At 35.5% G+C, this 23,241-nt stretch overlaps 1 protein-coding gene across 1 annotated transcript in view; it reads right to left on the reverse strand.

Annotated features, from left to right (window-relative positions):
- The window catches only part of LOC110018587 (acetyl-coenzyme A carboxylase carboxyl transferase subunit alpha, chloroplastic-like), a 98,724-nt gene that overhangs the window by 36,413 nt on the left and 39,070 nt on the right, over nt 1-23,241 (reverse strand). The window contains exons 4-7 of the mRNA XM_020715935.1: nt 10,809-10,916; nt 10,554-10,714; nt 9,995-10,109; nt 9,741-9,895 (exon numbers count right to left, since the gene is read on the reverse strand). Of these exons, the coding sequence (XP_020571594.1) occupies nt 9,741-9,895; nt 9,995-10,109; nt 10,554-10,714; nt 10,809-10,916 (539 nt within the window). The remainder of the gene's footprint in view (nt 1-9,740; nt 9,896-9,994; nt 10,110-10,553; nt 10,715-10,808; nt 10,917-23,241) is intronic.

Raw genomic sequence — 23,241 nt, forward strand, 5'->3', positions numbered from 1 at the left:
ATGGACCAAATGTATATAGAAGATGAAATAACTATGTAAAGATTTAAAATTGAGGTATGTGTTTACAATGGTTGAGAGGATGGATGGTAAGACTTTTTCTAATAAAATTAAGGATATGGATTATAATTTCTTTGTATAGAAATACATGTCCAATAAGAAAAAAAGTTAGATTTGACAATTAAAATTAGTTTGAAATGATAAAATATATTGAATAAGTGAAATAAAAGAAAAGGTGTCCTAGAGAACCTAAATTCACCTGAGAAACAAAAAGTAGTTCATTATCATATCATGACCGTTTAATTGATCTTTCTAATTTTTTAAGCAAGAATCAATATTAAATATATGAACAAATTTGAAGAGTTCTATATTTGCTTTGAAATAAAAGGTCTCAAAACAACAGTTTTTAGGTAGGTGTAAATGCAGATATTGAAGAGTGACGTGGGGGTTAGGGGTAGAACAAACCCAACCAGTACAACAAGGAGGATGCCAGCTCAGCAGGGAGGATGAATCGGCAAAACCCTGCTTAGGGTTTGGAGTTGTTGCCGCCCAATGGGAGGGGTTTCCTGTCATGACCTAACCTGGTGCTTGAAATTAACAAAGGCGGGTACAAATAATCGGACGGTGGGAATTTAAATTTTCTATAATCATTTCCTATAACTAACATTTAATAATTGAATGAGCCACAAAAAAACTAAATTAAAGCAATGCAATTAAATTTACCTCATTATAGGTTGTCTGTGTCTTCTATAAATATTTTATCTTATATTTTTTATCTTTTAATCAATTAATTATTCTTAAAAAGTTAGTTTAACACAATAATGAGCTAACCAAAACCGGTAAGTACTCACACTCACAAATTACAATAATGCAAAATAAAAAAAATAATATAAATGTCATTTAAGCTTTAAATAAATTAATATAAAATATTTAATAGCTTATGAATATGATAACTTACGATATTTCATTCTATTCAATGGGTTTTAACATATTAATAATATGTCTATATCAGTCTATGTTTGTACAATCGTGACAGGAGCACCATCTAAAAATTGTACTAATTAAAATCCTTTCATATCAACATTTTACGTGCGCGGATATCTTAACGTTCCCCCACAAGTACTATAAAAGAGTGACTTCATCATAGTCAAATATATAGATTATATATATATAATACAATCAATATCATTCATACTTATCTTATGACATAACATAGTTGCGATCCTTCTTGTGACGTGTTGCTTGATCCCTGCTATACGGATCAAGCAGCAAAGAGCTCCGGTTGAAGTCACGACTCAAACCCATGAGCTACCCGTTGTTCAACACTCAACTCTATGGCTTCTGTTCCTCCTCAACCACTGACTGCTTCAGCTTTAAACATTGGGAAGGCTTCTTATGTTGATATTGTTGGTTCTGTGGGATCAATGGATTGGATTTTCCCTCAGGTTTATCATGAATCATTCGAACGTCAGGAGGACTGCAACCTTTCAAGAAGACGTGTAAAAAGAGTGGCAAACTAGCTCTATTCTTCTCTGATGTTGAAGTTTCCAACTTGGTTGACAAGTGCAAATTCACCCTCATTGGGAAGTTTCAATCGGGACATCCTAAAATGGATCGTTCGAAAGGCTTTTGAAGATCTCAAACTATTAAGACTAACTATTGGGACTTTGAAAGGTTGGTCTCTTTGATGAGAGACATATGATGATATAATTATCTAAAGTGGAAGACTACGCCAAAATATTTTTCAAAAAGTTTATGACAATACATGAGAAATATATGAAACTGCTTAAGTGGTCTCTTGAATTTGACCCTAACCAAGAATCACCTATAGTTCCAATCTGGTTTAAACTACCTGGCCTAAAGTTGCACTACTTCAATCGCCAAGTCCTCTATTCTATTGGAGCTGCACTAGGGAGACCTATGAAATTGGATACACCCACATTCAATCATCAGGCCTTGGGTTGCAAGATTTCTTGTTGAAAGGGAAATCACACCCCAGGGATATCACACTCTCTGATGTGAACGAAATATGGCTTGGTACTGCCCACAATGGGTATTTGCAGTTAATTGTTGCAGAACAAAGACCCTACTACCGCAATCACTGTAAACTGTTTGGGCACACCCCTGTCAAATGATTCAGGCTTCACCCACATTTGAGATCGATAGGTCCTAACAACATCATCCATGTGGAGGAAAATATAGCAGAAACTGTTAATTTTCAAGAAATATTGAATCAAAATCTAACTAATAAGGCTACTCCTCACCAACCAGATCAGCAGTTTTCACCTATTGTTGTTGAGGCAATTCTTCCTCAGATCACAAACACTACGAATTTTGTTGTAGCAGATGATAGTCGAAGTATCTTGGAACCACCTATTGCGAGAGAAAAGGGTACTCAAATTCTGGAGGAGTGTCAAGAAGGTGTGTTACAGACTGAGTCAAATCATTAGTTTACAGATCAACATACCCCCCGGGGTGAGCTCTCCATCAAAGATCCACCTACTGTTCAATAGGACTACCTCTGGCAGATGATTGACAGGTTTACAATTTTAGGAAGAAGAAGAAAAGGAATGATGCGTCTCAGTAATTCTCAAGATGACTGTCCATACTTTTGGACGGAAGCCCACATCTCAGTATGCTGCTAAACTCCCTACCCAGATCTAGTGGTTACAACATATCTGTATCTTTTCTCTTTGATATAATATATATATATAATTTTTACTATAAGGGTACCTAATGTTTAGAGAACTACTAAAAATGAACAATAAATTGTCATAAATTGATGAATTTAAAAATATCAATAACTATTAATGGAATTGATTGAGAGGTAAATACTCGATATAAGACGACTCAACTATAGTTTGCATAACACATAGTTACTAAAGCAAGAAAGTATGCTAGAAAAATACACATATAAAAAAATGTCAAACTCATCAAAACTCATCACCATCAGCAGCAATAGGTTCTTTAGGTTCACTATGAGTAATGGAATATATCCGAGTTTTTACAGGTTAGCTTGGTTGACTTTGGGTAGGAGTTGAAGCTATACTCTATCATTTTTTGCCCACCTGCAATCTTTTGTGAAGGATATCGACCTGATTTCTGATCTTCAACGTTCTTCTGGCCAAGATATGGACAATATCTTGCCAAATTATCATGTTGACGACACCAACAACATGTGTTATAGCCATTAACACTCTCCCTTATATTTTCTTCTGCATTTGGCATAAGTGGCTAAAGTAGTTTGAGTCGTACCTTAGCTAAATCCACCTAAATTGAACTTGGACTTTTTCCCATTCGATCCTTTTGATTGATCAACATGTTCTCCTTCATCAATATTATTCCACTTATGAGTCTCCTTATGCTTCTAAGTAAGTCGGCAATCAAATTTCACTCTTCTAGCTCATTCCATTAATACAGGGTATTCATCAATCCCTACGGGTGCCAACAGCTGTCCAATTGAATCTTTTAATTTCGAAAGGAATCTATAGCACTTTTCTTCTACAACAGTGATCAATTGTGGCACATACATTGATAATGCAGTGAATTTCGTTTCGTACTACATGCCTGTCTTCTCTATCTGCCCAACTTGAACATGTCTTGCATTTATTTTCAAGCAGAAAGATGTACAAACTATTCTCTGAATAGCTCAACAAACTTCTCTCAACTGACCATCATATTGGGTATGTCCCCTAACTTATCCTGATGTTGCCTAGGTCACCACATTTCATCTTCTTCATCCAACACAAATGTAACTAATGACACTCTTGTTTCATCCGGAAGCTATACTATCTAATATCTTCTCAATTCACATTAGTTAATTCTCTGTTTCAATTGAATCTTTATTTCCCTTAAACAATAATGGATGTAAATATTGAAATATCTTCAAGTACTTATCCACAACAAGTGCATCACTTTTGATAAGGTGCAATTTGGACTCCTGACTCAGCAAACTCATCGCCGCCATCATTTGGGTCCAGACATTTGTGCTCACACTTATAGTAGGTTATACTTCATTTTCTATCAGGCCCTTCTTCTATAATTTTGGAAGTATCACTATGTACGAATGAATATAATTATTAATTTAAGTTAACTTGAATTTATAATTTTTATTAATAAAATTTTCTTATAATTACCCAGTTGGCTTTGTCATCAAGATTGCATTAATTAATTTCAACCTTGTATGTGATACCACTTTTTTCACGACCTGATCTGGAGCTTGGATTTAACCAATATGGGTATAGACGGTCGGACTGTGGGAGCTAAGTTTTCTATATTCATTTAACATTTAGCAAATGAAAGAACCACTGATTAAATTAAATTACCTCATTACAGGTTATTCAACCTTCTATAAACATTATCTCTTCGGTTGCTCATTTTTTAATAAGTTAATTTTACTTGAAAAGTTAGTTTAAAACAATTGTGAGTTAAACAAAGATGATGAACACTCACACTCAAACTATAATAATACATGAGAAAAGATAGCAATATGCATGCAAATTAAAACTTTATAAATCAATAAAAACATTTGATATCTTAAAAATATGATGTTATTCAATGAATCTTACTATATCAATAACATACTTATATCATTCTATATATATGTCCAACCGTCATAAGAACACTGTTTAAAAATTGTACCGGTTAATATACTTCAATGTCAATATTATTTTTAATTTACGTTCAAGGGTACCTTAACGTTCCCACGCTAATTCTATAAAGGTTTGACTTCATCATAGTCAGTCATGCACATACAAACAATCAATATAAATTTATTATTAATGTATTAATCAAATTCAATTCAATATATTATATCTACTATTTATCGATACATGATAGTAAATAACTACAAACATTTATAATACTGTGACCAATAAAAAAAAGAATATATATATCAAAATAAAGCTAATAAAAGTATCATTAACTAATGTAAATAATTGAAAAGAACCAAAATATTATCATAAATTAAAAGTACGAGTACTTATCTCAATGAAAATTAATTTGGTTTGTCTTGATGCCGACTCTTCTAAAATTGATGTCTATAATTCATATTACAAAACTTTAATAAATTATTTTAATTATCTATTAAATTTTGTTTTTTAATATTAATTTTTCATTATTGCTTGGGTTAATCTTCCTGCTTGAGCTTCCACACTTCACCTCCTATTCCCCTCAAAACTGAAATTCTAACTAAAAGTCCTATATAGAGAGAGAGAGAGAGGTAAAAAAGAGTTATGTTTTTACCTCTCTATTCCCAGTCGAGCACTATCCCATGCCCACGAACCCTTCTTCTACGCACATGAGAGCTTCTTCTTCCTCTACATGTAGATCAGCCTTGCACGTCGTCTTCGTTCCTCTGCCTTTTGTCGCGGCTCGATGAAGCAAAACAACAATGTGATCCTCTTCTTCCTTGAGCACAGCGCATAAGGCCGCTACATCGTTTCCTCGGCTAGGAAAACTTGCAACGCCTCTCTTTCCTTCCTCTGCTCTCTGACCGCACACATGAGAGCTCCCGCCTCTCGCGTCTATCTTTTGGAAAAAAAGCCTCCTTGGCTTCTGACCCCTCACTTCCTCTCCCCTCTGTTCGGTTTCCCAACTACTCATTTCTTCTGTTATTCATTTCCTCTCCCCGGGTATCTGAAACGGGACATCACAGTCATTTTCTGCTTCTGATTCGTTGTCATCCCGCCCTTCACATCGGATTTCCACCGACATCCATCAACTTACCTACCACTTTTTCGTGAGCTTTCACAGCTACTAGAAACCCTAGAACAGTATCACTTAAATTAAATTCAGTCATGATAGCAGGGTTACCCCAAACCCCAATAAAATGATTATACTATTGTTGAAATTCAAATAGGTGGTTACATGCAACCAACTAAAATAAGAAAAACAATGGCACTAATATAAAAACCTCACTAAGGTTAGGATTGAAGGTGATGGTTGCAGTTTGAGGGAAAAATTGAGAGGTATGAGGAGTTGAGTGATCGAGCAATAGCTAGAGAAGGATGACCTGCGACTGGACAACAATGGGGAAGCCGGAAAAGGGTGGAAAGGTGGCGACAGAAAGGGGAGTGGGGCTTGTACGGTTGTCCGGTGGTGAAGAGCAACGATAGGTTGGGGCAGCTGTAAGGAAGGCTGAGAAGATAATGGGAGGGAAAAGGCGTAGGGAGGGGATTGTGGGCTGCATAAAAAAAAGTAAAAGCTTGTTTTCCAATGGCGGCAGCAAATACGTGAGGGCGGAGGTGAAAAAAAAGTTGTAGGACAAGGAAAATCAAAGATAAATGTCCCTACAAAATAGAACTAGAGTCGGGGCATCATTCGAGCCTTGTGAGATGGTCATAACCTCAGATGATTTATACTCGAAGGACCTTCTCATCCTCAGATACAACTCAATTAAAGACACCGAAAGTCGAGTGTTTTCCAAAACAAAAACACACAAATTCGAAAAAACACATGAATCAAATATATAAGTCGTAGGTAATTAGAATTGGGTCCACTTTTAAAAAGAGGCACCAAATCCACATAAGAAAAGTCGGCCATCCCATAATTCCATGTTATAACCAGTCCTAGGTAGCTAGAAGCTTTTTTGCTTCCGATCCAATTCGCAAGACTTTAGCAAAGGTTGCAAAAAACAAGACTATAGGAAAGGTAGCAGAAATCGGTATTGCAGAGAGCACTCGCGTCAATCCCCCAGAGTTGAGGGAGCTTTGGCCTCATCAGTAGAAGCTTCTGCTTTTTAATAGTATTCAAGTCAGTCCCTTTAAAGGTAGCATAAGTCTTGCAAGCTTCCAATAAATCAATCCTGCAAGCTTCTGATAGATCAATCTTGTGGGAGTTGTCATTCAAAACCACATCCTAATAGAATAAACCTCCATCCACTTTTGACATAACTTGAGCTGAAGCTGCATAACAACGTAGATTCTCACAAGTCCAATCCCGAGCAAGTAAATCTATAATTTGCATCTCCAACTTCTCATACTTGGTTGGATGTATCTGATAAACAAGTATCTCAGGAGGAATCAACTTTGGAATAAAATCTACAATAGACTGAGTCACTTTCACTAGCAACCACTCAGGAGAGACATTTGTTTCTCTGATAGGAACTAGATCACATTAAAGAATGTTCTTTTCCTCAAAGATTTTAAGGTGATTTCCAATCTTGTGGTTCATCCATCCCGCCTGATCAACTGTCGGGGATACATTGGTGAACAAATTTTAACACACAACTGACTCCATATAGTCTTCCAAAAGTGGCATAAAAGAGTCTTGTCTCTGATATGTTGGACCTCTTTCATTAGGGCCAACTCAAAAGGTAAGTTAATTATCTGAAAATTTTGAAATACTCTTCTTTGAAGTTGCTCTGTTTTTAGTATCAGCTCGTCAAACTCATGGCCCTTTTGGACATCCAATTCCAATTTTGTTAATACACCTCTCGATGCCTGCAAAAAGATAGCTCGAGGCACCACAACCTCACACTCTGCATGAACATCCATCACCTCGGGCACACTACCTCCTAGAACAACAACTGTCAACTGAACTGTAATATCTTTTGAATTCAACTAGAATCAATGTTCTCTTCCTCATTGGTTGAAAGATGATAATCCTCTGCATGCTTCATCTTCTCCTGAATCACTATTTATTTATTCAGTTGCTCTCTGATTTGTGAAAGAGATCACTCTCCTAGTTGTGCAATTTAATTCGGTATACATAAATCTATGACACTTGAAACATTTCCTGACTGGGATGGATTTGGAAATAAAGATTGGTTCCACCTATTCTCCACTCTGGCCTAGTACCTCCTAGGACAGGGATAACTTGGATGTTTCTCTGGGTGTACTCTGACTATAAGATCCTGGGGTTGAACCCAATCTTTAAGATGTTGTAGTCCTCTGATGATGTGGTCTATCCATAAGCTAGGGTCTGAACATTCAATATGTAATGAATTGGTAGTTATTAGTGTTGCAACTTTCATTTCATCTTGGACCAGGTAGTTATCTTTTCTTTTCCTCACACTGGTGTATTTGCTTTAAATTTTCTGACAAAGAATACACTCATCTTTAGCTTGTTGGCGGCTAACTTCACCAATCTATCTGGCGGGATTTCTTGGAACTCAAAGAAAAATTTCACGGTCTGAAGTCACTCGATAAACTTATCAAGATCTAAGTGAACATCAAAATGTAGCAAATTCACTGTTACTTTAAAATCCTGACTTCTTAGATATTGCAGGTCAAATCTTTGAATTTTAAGTTCTTCATTTTTGGGATCGAATGGAGTTTGGATGACCCCTATGAATGGTCTTCTATCCTCAATTTCATCAAGCCGTTGTATCATTCTACGGATTTGTCGTTGTATCTCTTCCATGATAAACGCTCGATTAGCATCCAACACTTATATCCTCGGTAGCCTGATTAGGGTTTGGGTGTGGATAGGAGGACTGAGGTGTGTGATGGTGATGTAGGGTGGGAAAGAAAAAATTGTGGGTGAAGATGTGGGGATGCTAGAAACACGAGAATAATATTAGAGTTAGGCTATCTCTAATATCAAATGATACCGGAGTTAACCCGAAACATAATAAAATAATAATGTATTATTGAAATTCAAATAGGCAGTTACAAACAATCGATTGAAATAGAAAAAAAACGATAAAAACATAAATACCCCACTACGGCGAGGTTCAAAGGTGGTGGACGTGGTTCAAGGAGGAGGAAATTGACAAGCATGGGGGTTGAGTAGTCGAGCAGCAGTCAGATGAAGGCTGACCTATGACTAGACAACAGCGAGGAAGCCGGAAGTTAGGTGGGAAGGTAGCGACAACAAAGTTAATGAGGGTTGTAGAGTTGTCTGAAAGCAAGACAACAGGTTAGGTGGCTTTGAGGGAGTCTAGGAAGGGCGGCGGAAGGTTGGAGCGGATGTAAGGAAGGTTGGGAAGGTAAGGAAAGGAGAAAGGAGGTAGCAAGGGACTGTGGGCTTCAAGAAAAATAATAGAGGGGTTGTTTTTCAGTGGCGACAATAAATATAATGAGGACAGAGGAGAAATAAAGATTGTGGGAGAAGGAAAATCGAGAATAAACTTCCCCGCGGGATCAAACTACAGTTGGGGAACCATTCGAACCTTGGGAGACAGACACCACCTCAGACAAGTTATAGTCAGAACAGCTTCTCGCCTTTAAATACAACCCTAGCAGAAAAACACCCGAAGCCGAGCAAAACTGAAAAACCTAAACACATGATAGAAATATGTAAGCCCTAGGTAATTAAGACTGAGCCCACTTTTGAAAGGAGGTGTCAAATCCACGTAAGGAGGTCGGTCAATCCTCAATTCCGTGTTCTGGCCGGTCCCAAGTCACTAATAAGCATTTCCACATCCAGTTCAGCTCACTGGACTGGACTTTAGCAAAAATCGCAGAAAATGAGACAGTAGCAAAGGTATCAAAAAAAGGTACCGTGGGGAACTCCTGCATCAAATCATCTCTCTCTTTTCAACCAATTTTCTTTTTTAGGCCTTTACAACTAACTTTATTAACTTTAACTTTTTATAACTTTTTTATTTGAAAATGTTAAACACATTACATATATATTTGTTTTTTTCAAATCCTAAAAAAAATTGTACAATACAAGTATGTACCATTTTATGTCTAATACCCATCCCTTATTTTACTAAATTGAAGACTCAAATATACATCCACTAATGAAAATTTACTGCGGATTTAGATAAATTTTGTTTAGATCTGTTAGCCTACCTGGCAACATAAAAGACAGCATTTTCTAACATGAACAGCTTATTTGAACAACCTATTGCAAGAGCTCCACCGGATCCACCTTCACCAATAACAACAGTGACTATTGGGACCTTCAAGCCAAACATAGCCCTCAGGTTGTAAGCTATTGCTTCTCCCTGCATGTGAATAGAAACAAAGAACAAACTCACTTTCTATAGTTGTGGGAAAAAATTGTGAGATACAATCACTACATGATACTACAGACAGCCACTTACTTGCCCGAGTTCTTCAGACTTGAGATCAGCAAATGCACCAGGTGTATCAATAAATGTTATAATAGGAAATCCATGATGATCAGCATATCTCATCATGCGCAAAGCCTTCCGATACCTTTGCAGGATAACTAATTTCAAATGTGCTCGATATGCCAAACTAACTAGTTAAAATTTGAAGCACAATGGAATAACTTAATTCCAAACATATTTTAGTCATTAAGTAAACTTCTCATTCAGATATTATGCAACCTGTTATGCAACCTGTAAAATTAAGTTCATGTGCATGATGGAAAAACTGATTTTCAAAAGTATTCTAATCAATAAGGAAACTGCTCATTTAGATACTACGCAAACTGTAAAATTATTTTCATGTGCATTGTAGAGTTGAAGTTAAAAAAATTATTTCTAAGATAAACTTATCATTCATAAGATGAGTCACCTGTAGACAATAAAAGCATCTTGTGAAATTCTTTTATACCTTTTCTTATCTAGTAGTTAACAGAACAAGGCAGTGGTAAATGATTATGCGTGCCAAATGACCATAATGATATATTGTTACCCATGAGGAGTTGGCATTCCAAAATTCCGATGAATATTTTCTTTGGTATTCCTTCCTTTCTGATGGCCAATAAACATATAAGTTTTTCCATCTATACTTCCTAGACCAGTAACAATGGCTGGATCATCATAACCTGCACGATCACCATGAAGCTCCACCCACTAGACAACACAAAGAACAAATATCAGTAAGCATAGAATGATAAGGATACCCTTGAAAAAGGAGAACGGACATAACATAAGGAAAGAAGATTACCTTTTCAGTAATGTTTAAAACATGGTCAAGAAATGTAGGCCTGTTTGGATGGCGAGCTATACTTAGGCGTTGGATTGGAGTTAAATGGGTGTAGAGATCTTTTAAAGCCTATAGAAATTATGACAATAAAATCAAGGAAAACAGATAAGAACCTGTCACTGAACTGATAAATGAGAAGATACATTAGTGAAGACTGATTAATACATTAAAGCATTGGCCAATGATCACAACCAACTCTTCTAGAGCTATCCTGGTTAAATTTTTACATTAACTTTTGCATTTGTAAGTACTAGAAATGGGCAGTGACGTGCAAAGCTAGAATGCATTAACGTTTTACATTTCAGATCACTATGATTCTAGGTTTAGGTTCACTTGCTTTGATGGCTATGAGAAAAAAAATTTCATCATCAACAGCAATTTCTTTTGGAATTTTTCTCTTCATCTTTTGAAAAAAATGAGTATCATTGTAATCAAGCAAGCCACACTAAGAAAGCAATTCAATCAGAAACAAAATCTGGAACAATAAAATAGTTCCAAAACTGTTTAAGTGTTGATGATGTTCACTGATAGGTATACATTTAAATATCAAATTCATGACATAAGTGACAATAGTCGTAGCCTCAATATGAGGCCTAAGGATAACCTACGAAGCAGCAATATTGGCATGAGTAACGAACATGATAAAGATGTGATGACAAATTGAATCATGGACAATATAAAACACACAGCACAAAAGATAGTTGATTACTAAAACTAATATTAGCCATATACATAGTCAGGATAAGCAATGAAGAAAATATGGTTATATATATAAGAGAGAGAGAGAGAGCATCCATAATGGAAACCTCAAGAACATTAAAAGGTAAAAATAAAAATTACTCCAATATTTTATGCCCCAATTTTTCGTACATCAGTGAATGCGAAAAAGCATTTTTAAAACATTCCACATACACACACCAACAAACACACACACACACACACATATATATAATACACAAGCCTTTAAAAAATCAGTTCATTAATTTAATTAAGGAAAATTTACATGCACACCACTCAATTCTTATATATTTATGAATATTTGCTACCTTACCTATGCATAAAAAGGTGTGTTTCACCTCTTAAAGTTAAAATAGTGGTATTTTTTATCTGATATGAAAGATTTGGGTGCTATGAATGTAAAAAGTGAAGTTTTGGTGTTAGATATGTAAAAACATAAGAAATGGGAGGTATCTATGTAAATGCCCCTTTAATTAATTATCTAAAGTCTAATTAATGCTATTGTTTATATGATTTCTTGTAGATCCAACTATTACACTGGCATAAAATTCATTAGCTGATGCAATATTTGATGGCTGTGAAGGATTTTATAACAGAACGTTAGGTTTATATATAATAGAATTATTTATATATTATTAACTCAAGCCTCAAGCACTAACAACCAGCCATCCAATTCATTTCTATTACTCTTTCAAAGCAGATATAGAGAGCAGGGAAAAATTCAAGGCCGTATGGGAAAAAAGAACAAGAGAGCTAGATTAGTGAGGTTAAATCCCATCTTTATCATTTTTTCTAAAGACTGAGTTTGTCATAAAGTTGGTAGGCTTAAATACTTAATGAGCATAAATCATTTTGAGATAAAAATATTATTTAGAGTTTATTTAATTGATTAATGAGTTCATAAATTAAAAGTTTGTATAAATTGAAGAAATTGTTATTTTATTAGGTTTTCTAAGAAAGAGTAAGTCTTAGGAAATCCATTCTAAGAAGGATCCAACGTTTTTAGTGAGATGCTCAATCCCTAAATTGAAGAAATGAGTTCATAAATTAAGAGTTTGTATAAATTGAAGAAATTGTTATTTTATTAGGTTTCCTAAGAAAGACTAAGGCTTAGGAAATCCATTCTAAGAAGGATCCAACGTTTTTGGTGAGATGCTCAATCCCTAAATATAAAGGCAAATTATTCTTAAGCCTAATGCTTTTAATCCCTACAATTCTATTAGACTGGAATATGTATGCTAGTTTAAATTCTTCATATCAAGAATGACAAGATGACGTCAGTAAGTCAATTGCATTTTTATATGATCCCCTATTCAAAACAATTTTACAATATTTTGATAAAATTCAAGTTTTAAATTGTTTAATAATTTATGATACAAATTAAAGAACCCAGATCAGAGCTTTTACATATTATGCTATGACTTCGATGCATGTTAATACAAGTTAATTACTAGCATAATAGCACGTGCATAATAATGTTAACTAGAATGCTCATGATACAAATGATAAAAAGAAAGCCTATATAAGGCCATATCACGGAGATAGGTTGGTAGATTATGATAACCTATGTAGAGAGTTGTACAAATTCTATTAAGATTGGCCGCATAAAGGTCAAAAGAGGCTTTCGACTTTCAACATCTGCCATGCCGAAACAGCACAAAATCGATCAATGATAAATTAGTCTTGAAGACCAAGATCAAAGATCTATTAATAACTGCTATATTAGGACAAGTTCAACCCTTATTAATAATGATAGGACCGACGGACTAGATGATGCCCTTATGATATCAAAATATGTCGAAACCTAGACAAACATTATGTCAGGTTTGAGAATAGAGCGAGATGTCTTATTGATAGAAACAGAGGTATACAAACCCAATTATAAGGGGCACTCATAAGGAAAGAACTAAAACGGTATAAAGAAAAGTAGGAACGAAATAAAAACATAATAAAATAAAAAAGCAAATAACAATAAATAAAAGAAAATTTGCATACTAATAACGGCTAAGGATAGCCATTAATATTTTAATATTTCAATACTCTCTCTCAAGTTGAAAAATAGATGTTAATCATGTTCAACTTAGGTTTGAAGTCATCGAGCAGTGGCCAAGAAAGGATTTTTGTGAGGATATCCGCTAATTGGCCACTAGAGAGCACAAAAGAAATACAAATTTCCCCGGACTCAAGTTTTTCCTAGATGAAGTGTCTGCCAATTTCCATATATTTGATATGATCATGTTGAACTGGGTTGTAGGCAATGCTAAAGGGGGTCTTATTATCACAAAACAACTGCAGAGGGTCGGAGGTAGGCATGCGTAGTTCGTGGAGCATGATGTGTAATCAGAGAGCTTCACAGATCACAAAGGACATAGATTAGAATTCAGCTTCAACACTATTTCGGGCAACCACCGACTGTTTTTTATTTTTCATTGTGACACGATTTTCTCATACAAATGAGCAGTACTCAGAGGTAGATCGTTGATCATGGACTGATCTGGCCTATACAGCATATGTATAAACAACAATTGAACAAGAGGTGTAGTGTGAGAAAAATAAATCTGAGTCTGGTGTGCCTTTTAAATAGTATAGAATTCAGTTAACAACGTGGAGATGGTGCTCATAGGAGTCATGCATGAATTAACTTATTATACCAACCGAATGACATATGTCGGAGAGTGTATGGGCGAGGTAGATGAGTTTCCCCACAAGATGTTGGTAGTAAGTTTTGTTAACAGAGTCTGCATTGAAAACATCAGATAATTTTTCATTATGATTTATTAGGACAACTACCAGTTTGCACAGAAATAGATTATTATCTATTAACAGGTCAATCACATGTTTGTGTTAAGACAAATAAATGCCCTGAGATGACAGAACAACTTTCATACCTAAAAAACATCAAAGGGATCCCGAGTTCTTCACTTCAAAGACAAAGCTAGACTGTCTTTCAAAGACTCTAATACCGGTAGATCATTTCCCGAGAACACAATATCATCAATATAGACAATAAGAATAGTAATATGTCCATTGAATGAACGTCGAAAGAAGAGAGATCCGATTGAGTCTGAATAAAACCATGACCCACAACTACATTTGTCAACTTGTCAAACTAGACCTGTGGGGATTGCTTTAGTCCATAGAGGGATTTTCGCAGCCGGCAGACTTGTCCTGGGGAGGCAGCAGAGTCAAAGCCAAGGGGAACAGACTGTACACCTCCTCTCTAAGATCTCCGTTCAGAAACGCATTCTTGACATGGAGCTGAAATAAATGTCAATTCAGATTCACCGCAAGAGATAGCAGGACCCGAATGGTGTTTAACTTGGCCACCGGAGCAAATGTCTCCTCATAATCAACTTTGTAAGTCTGCGAGTATCCATTGGCAACCAACCATGTCTAATGGTATTCAAAGGAGTCATCTGAGTTGAACTTGATGCTAAAAATTCAATGGCATCCCATTGTTTTTTTTTACCCCAAGAAATATCTACGACGATGGTTATGTTGAAGGGCATTCATTCCATCCATTACTACAACTTTCCAGGCCATATACGCTAGTGCAGACTCAATAGTAGCTGAGATCTAATGATCTGTGAGGGTAGTAGCAAATGCTCTGTAGGTCGGCAATAAACTGTGGAAAGAGACATATTTTACCATGAAAAAGAAAGAGCATGCTTGATTGCGTATCTTACTCGGGGAACTCACCTCCTCATTTGGAGTAGTAGTGTTGATGATGTCGCTAGGAGTGGATTCAAGGTCATGCAAGGAGGTAGCGGGCTCCAGAGTGGGGGCATCGGGAAGAGTGCCCAGTGAATACACAGAGAGTGGGAGGATGAGATGGTGGAACAACAGGAAGTAGTGGTTCCTCAATGGCGAGAACAATGGGAGGAACATCCATAGCAATAGGATAAGGAATAGTGTCCAAGAACTCTAGCTCCCCCTCACTTAAGCTCGAGCTAATAAAATAAGAAACACTTTCAAAAAAGGAAACATCGACACTCACATAAATTTTGTTTGTGGTAGGATCAAGACATCGATACCTTTTTTGAATGGCAGAGTATCCTAGGAAAACACATTTTATAGATTTGGGATCAACTTTAATTTGAGTAGAGTTAGTGTTCCGATCAAAGGTTGTGCACTCAATTATTTTGGGATCTAAAGTAGAGAAAACCCGACTGGCAGAAAAGCATGACATCAAGACCACTAAGGGGGTTTGGAAGTTGTGAATTTTAAAGGGGACTATTTATGAGAGAGGTGGCAGTCAGTATGACATCATTCCAAAAATGTTTCGGGACATTAGATTGACATACTAGAGCGAGCAACGTCGAAAAGATGTCAGTTTTTCTCTCGGCCACCACATTTTGTTGAGTTTCTGTACATGAACTATGGTGAAGGATGTCCTTACTTACCATGATAGAGTTAAAAAACTCACGATCATTGTCAGTTCGAAGGACCTGAATTAGAGTTTTGAATTATGTCAAAATAAAGGTGTAGAAATTTTGGAAAGTGACACCAACTTCCAATTTGTCTTTTAAAATATAGACTCACATCATTCTAGTGTGGTCATCAATCAAAGAAATAAATCACTGTTTATTGGTATAGCTAGCAATGCAAAGGGTCCTCATACCTCACTGTTAATGATTGAAAAAGGAGCAAAAGATGTGTAAGTGTGGGTTGAGTAATAAACCCGATGATGTTTGACTTACTGACATGTTTCACAATTGAAACTAGAAAAAGTTTGATTAGAAAATATCAATGGATATAAATATTTTAAAAATCAGATATTAATATGACCCAAACGATAATGCAACAATATAATTGGGCATTCAATAACTCGAAATAGACTACAACTACTAACTGGTATGTCCTTCTCCGTGTTTTTCTCTTGGAAGTAGTAAAGTCCAGCTATCCGCTTAATGAATCCAATCATCCTCCCCAAACGAGGATCTTGAAAAACACAAGCATCATGAGAGAAATAAGCAACGCAATCAATGTCATGTGTCAACTTACTTACAGATAAAAAGTTACACTTCAACACATGTAACAAAAATTTCAGAATTAGACCGATCTTTAGACAATAGACCATTTAATAACAATGGAATTATAGAAGTCATCCACAACTATGACTGTAGCTTTTTCAGAACATGAATAATATGCCGACAAAGCTTGCGAGCATCCAGCCATATGATCTGTGACACCTGAATCAATGATCCACAGAATAGAGAAGAAAAAGATGTGAGTGCCCTAGAGATACTACCTTGACGAAAGTGTGAGATCGAGGGGCTAGCAGAGAACTGATTGGATCAAAGTAGTTTGATTAAGTGTTTCATCTAACTTTTTAGAGAGTCGAAGGATTCCAGAATGTTCTGGGTAGGAGCCAGTTGAACCGTCGTAGACTCTGATGCTGTAGTAAGACCCTTGGCATCAGAGGATTCGTATGTCGGTTCTCCGTGGAGCTTCTAATACTTGTCACGAGTGTGTTTGGGTTTGTGACAGTAATCACAAAGGAGTGACTTGCTCGAGAAGGCTGAGCACTATTAGAGACCAAGGTGGATGATTCACTTGAAGGGGTGGAGGTGTCAAGTATGATAAGTCTCTAGCTTTCTTCGTTGTGGATCTTAGCGAAGGCAGCATGAGCGGAAGAAAGATGATCACGGTCAAGAATACAACCCCGAACTTTGTCGAGGCCTTTGTTGAGGCCTGCCATGAATTGGAGCATGTGATCCTTTTCTACAATTTTCTGGAAGAAAGGTCAGTTGGAGAGTCCTAAAGTATAGTCGTAGCACATGAAACATTACATCCATAGTGTCACAATGTCATTGTAGTCTTGGGTCTCGGTCTTTAATCCCTATTTGACCTCTCGAATCTTCTTAGGCATCTCATAGAGTTGGCCGGAGTTTCCTACATCCGAGTAGGTATCACGAATTGTCGTCCAAAGGGCAGTAGCGGAAGTAACATTTATGAACGGTCAATCGACGATTCGATGGAGTTGATCAGCCACAACATGATCATGAATTTTTCCATTTCCCAAGCTCAATATACCGAGTCAGTCTTTGGAGGATCACGAATCATGCCTGTGAGGTGACTGAATTTCCCGCTTCCTTTGATGAATAAGGACACCACTTGGGACCATTGGAGAAAGTTAACGTCGTTCAATTTGTGAGTTGTGATCAAAAAGTTCATGTTGGTTTACGGTCCTCTCGTTTGCACGGGAAGGGAGGTTAGAGTCGATCCTCCAGCAAAATCAAGAACACTTTATGAGGATGGCTCAGTGCTAGAGGAGTCTGTCATGATTTCGACCGAGCCAAAAGAAATTTGGTTAGGATTTTGAGATATTGTCGAATTTCGGCTTGTAGGTTACCGACAATTGAGAAAATCCTGAAGACTTGATAGGAGAATCACTGAAGACTGAAAATGGCTGTCAGGTGAATCTGGCTGGCGGCAATGACCTCTGACAGCTGGAAAAAGAGTCGACGGCAAATAAAAATCCACAGATGGGAGACAGTCGGATGGGAACACCGGCAGCAGGTAATAAAAGGTCCTCCACGCGAGACAGAAAAATAGTACAAGGGAAACCGGCATGAGGGACAGTCGATGGCAGGAAAAAATAGTCGGCTGGGAGCACCGACAGCAGGTTAAAAAAACCCCTTTACAAAAAGCAGAAAACGACAGCAGGGAAGACTCTGAAAAAACAGATGGCTACATCAAAAAACTACTTTTCAAGAGACAAAAAAACTGCCGCAAAAAACAGCCAACAATAGGGAAACATACAGAAACCATGCTGTCAGCAAGAAAAAATTCAGGAAGAGTCGGCGGCTAGGGTTAGATCCTTGGCTCTGAAACTGTATAGGTTTGAGAATAGAGCAGGATTTCTTGTTAATAGAAAGAGGGGTATATAAACTCAATTACAAGGGGCACTCATAAGGAAAGAAATAAAACCAGAATAAAGAGAAGTAGGAAAGAAATAAAAACAGAATAAAGGAAAAAAGGAAAGCAAATAACAACAAATAAAAGAAAATCTGCATAATAATAAAACCTAGGGATAGTCGTTATTATTTTAATATTCTAATACATTATATAACACTTCTTAGATTAACCAAAGAATGAGAACAGAAAATGAAAGTAGATTAACTAATCGAATACTAGTATTTGACTATCACATAGCAATAAATATTTTGTAACTAAATAGTAGACTTTTAGTTTTTGCAGACATTCATGCTTATTATTTATTATTGTGCCATTTACTTATGTGGTTATCAAAGGATAACATGATTTAAGATAAATTACATAAGCTAGCTATATCTATGCTTATTCATATTCATAATCGTTCAAAAAATAAGCAAGCAAATTTCTCTCATTTTCTTATATGTTAAACCATATATTAAAGTTGTTTATCTCACTGAACTTCCTAACTCATCAGATGTGAAGATGATTGTTGTTTGAAATTAGGGAAAAGAAAAGGTTGAGTCATCATAAGATGGCCAAATCTTAACCTTTAGCTTATTATGTTGAATATATGGTTTTAAATGTATCATACAAGAAAAATACGCATTAAATAATTTATAGATTTTTTTATAATGTTTTAATTATCTATCAAATTAATTAGAAGCTCTATAATTTATTTTGATTAATTAGATTATGGGCACTATAGTATTAATAATTATGATGGATCTACTAGATGATTATAGAAAGATTAACATATGTTTGTGACGGGCTTAAAAGACTAACTTTATTTTACAAGATCCTAATAAATAAAAATCAAGATAAAAGTTCGTAAAAATGTGTTTAACTAGATTATTCGCATATAATATATCTCATGCTTGACAGAGATGTCAAAAATAGCGTGTGGCAATAATGTTGCAAGAATTTGTTGTGCAAGAAAAAAAATGCATGGAATGGAACCATAACACAAGCACACACACATACTACCATTTATATCTCTAGGTTACTACCTTTAAATGCAACAATATACATACACTATCATCAGAACACACCAAATTTTTATAATGGATGGCTCTTACTATATCAGAAGAAAAAATGTAATTTTAAAATGTAGAGCCTTCCAAATGTCATGAAATTATATACATGAGTTGATGATGTTTAAAGTAATGTTCAAAGTTTCACTGAAGTAATACGCAACTAAAATTAAAGTATTAAACAAATATATATCCAAACATCCCGATTTTCCTCACGCATAATAATTAGTTAAACTATAATGAAATTGACTAAACGTAATCCAAAAGTCAAATTAAAGCCGTAGATCTAATTAATTGTGTGATCATGAGTTTGAAGATCGTAAATAAGCAGGCAAAAATGTAAAATTAAGAGGAAAGTATACATTATAAATTAATAGCTACAAGAAATATTTTAAGAAAATACATAAGTCCTGTAGGGCATTATCGTCATTAACCAAAAGTAAATTATGTACCTAAAACATATAAGGATGTATACTGAACTATTTGAGTTGTTTGAGATTTCTGTCATGATATAATATTTTGGGCCTAATATGTATTTAGCCTTTTCTTATGTCATAGCCCATGAGAGATCTTTTATAATTAAGATTATATATATATATATATATATATATATATGATAGTAATGATGGATATTGTCATGATGATAGATATTGAAAATAATAATGGTAGGCAAAAATTTGGTGGTGCAAGTGAATTCGAAAGTAGGTTTGTATATTTCGGTATGTCCCGCTCATTCCTATAAATAAAAATTTTCTAATAATACTAAACACTTGGTTCTTGAATGAAAATAATCTTATCGAGTGTCAATACTTTTGTGTACTTCTACTCCGAAGTGAAAGACAACTTGAATTTTGAGTTCATTGCCCTTAGAAAATCTGAAGAATAAATAAAATATCAATACTGGCGAGCTCTTCAAAGAGGCCAACTTCAAAAAATCCCATTTTGCTACTGATACCTTAAATCCATTATTTAGATCATTCACGTCTTTTTAATTATTCTTTATGTTTATCTGAATTAAATATCTAAGGTGATTAAAATGATAATATATTAACCATCTCGCAGTCATCATGTCATGCTATTGTATTTGTGCTCAATCGTAGTCATATGTTCGTCATTATTCACTAGTAATATTTTAAGAATTACCGATATAATCATTTAATTGTATTCATTTTATAGTAGGTTACATTGGTCCTATATCTGCAAGTATTATTTTTTATAATTTTTTTAATGTTCTATTTTTATGCTAGATTAAGCAATGGGGTTCCTTGGATCTAGCTTGTTATTTCATAATCAAAATAAATCAAAAACACTAGATTGCCATTCATCAAATGAATTAGCACTTACATGGTCAAAATTTCAATTTTATTACAATTTCATATTTTCCAAAAGAAAAAAATTCCTAACAATTTTTTTTATCTTTTATTTTCTATTATAGATCTGAATATTTTGGACATATATTTATCATTGTTGATCCAAATTTTGTGCATAAGAGCTTGATTTTTATCAACTTGGCGAGATCTACAACCTTCTAACATAATATTTTCCCAAATACTTCCATCAAGGCCATTAAAAGCTACAAAATTTGAGAGAAAATAGAAAAATCTACTATTAAAAAAATATCATTATGACAGCTCGCTGTTAGGGAAAACTACTACAAAAGAGTCTTGTCGGCGATAAAATGTAGGGTTGGGAGAGTTGTTGCCCGTAGGAAGTTGTCGGTCGCCGGAATCGAAATTTCGTCGCCCACTTCGGAATGACGCTTTAATTTACAAATAAATTTAAGTTTAAAATCAAATATGAAACTCAAACTGACCCCATATTTTTCATAGTTTAAATGAGAGAGCGTTTTACCTCAAACCTTGTATCTATCCCGAGAGATAAACACAAGACTTGAGGATGAGACTCGATCAAATAAACTAAGAAATACATGACGTCCGTTTGGTCTGCAAAACTGTTTTATTTGCCGACAAATTCCCCTATTTAATATGAAAAATTAAATAGGGTTTATTTTAAGTTGGGTTCGAAAAAGCTTCTTATAAGGGCAAGCTCTTATGAATCAGAAGTATTGAACTGATTCAAAATCACTTAAGAATACTCTCGATAAAAATCAGGATAAATTATCTTCAAGGACTTCAAAAGGATGGGACTTTTCAACGAACTTTTCAACGAAATTTTCAACGAAATTGGACAAAGAGGTGTGAAAGGAGAATGGCTCAAATTTGGAACATTTATTACAGAATCCAAAGGAAGAAGAACTAGGGGACGCCACAGATCCAGAAGAGATCCTCGGTAACTTCCCACTCTATCCTATGGTTTGGCTTCAGTTTTGAGGAGAAATTATTCAAATGTTTCATTATGCCAATTTTATTTAATTGGGGCTTACATTCGTGCGAAACGATCGCACAAATTGCCCGAGAGATGTGAGGATTTAAGTCGTAACGAACGACAACCTCAGAATCCTAAAACAAGTTAGGGCTTAGATCGTACAGCAGAGCTATACAAATGCCTAAAGAAAATGTTGAGAATTTATGTTGCGCTAGACGAACAACCTCGAAATCCTATGGATTGTTGTTTTAATTCTATGAAAAGAATGGTTTAACTGGGGAAGACATGTTCTGTTGTTGAAGATGGCCGTGCTGCCCACCGCGCTAGTTCTAAGTTCCTTGTCGTGACGAGTTTACGTTTTCTAGGGTGTCCGGTTATGATGTCAAATCCAGCAGCCCTATGGTTGTAGTTCTTTAAATATTTTTATAGATAACATGTTGAAGTTGTATAGTGTATAGCATCACAGTAGAATATGTAGCACAAGACAAGCAGTAGAGTATGCAATAAAGAAAACAGTACAACATGCGGTGTAAAGAAAAGTAAAAGGTACAACAGGGAAGTGATTATAAGAGAATAACATGCTATAAACATAAAACAGACCTGTATACCTGGGAGATCTGTTGTTCCTTAAGTGTAATTGATGCAACGGGTACAAGCAACAAAACTTGAGGAAACAGGCTGAAATATTTTATATAAACGAAAACAAAGAAACGTCGTCCAGAAATCTCGAGAAAGATCGTCAAAAGACTTACGATAAGAGAAATGCGAGGAAATCGGCGAATCTACAAATCGATTAAAATCGTAGAAAACACGGGAATACCCGCAAAAGAGACCACGAGTGTTTTATCCAAAAAGATCCTAAGAAAACATATAAAAAAGTCGGAAAAGAGGGGAACGCAAGCACTCTGATCGGGGCTAGGCTCAACTAAATATTAATACTCAAGTGTCGTCGAAGGCTACTCCGTCACCCGGATGTATAAAGCCCGCCACTCAACTAGAAAAGTGTCTTATCGAACCTAACTCAGGAGGATACTCCTTAGCCTAAACAAGTGATCAACAGGTGGACAACCGATGTTTAAAATATATTTAAAATTTATATTTTCAGCATGTACATGGGCTTCAAACATGCAAAGTGGGTTGTATCAATTTGGGTTGTATCAATTTTGTTTGTAGTGAAAAATATATTTTTGTTTTAGAAAAAGGTGTATATGTTCTTATCAAATTTGTTTTTATCAATTTTGAAAAGTAGTTGTCCACGGATCGATCGCGCTGTCGGGCATAAGGCTACCAACAACCTAAGAAGGTTTGGGTCAACTCCCGCTAGTCTTGTGTCGGTGAATGATACTGTCATCCTACAACTC

Source organism: Phalaenopsis equestris, unplaced genomic scaffold (genome assembly GCF_001263595.1).
Source record: "Phalaenopsis equestris unplaced genomic scaffold, ASM126359v1 Scaffold000025, whole genome shotgun sequence".
NCBI classification, from domain to species: domain Eukaryota; kingdom Viridiplantae; phylum Streptophyta; class Magnoliopsida; order Asparagales; family Orchidaceae; genus Phalaenopsis; species Phalaenopsis equestris.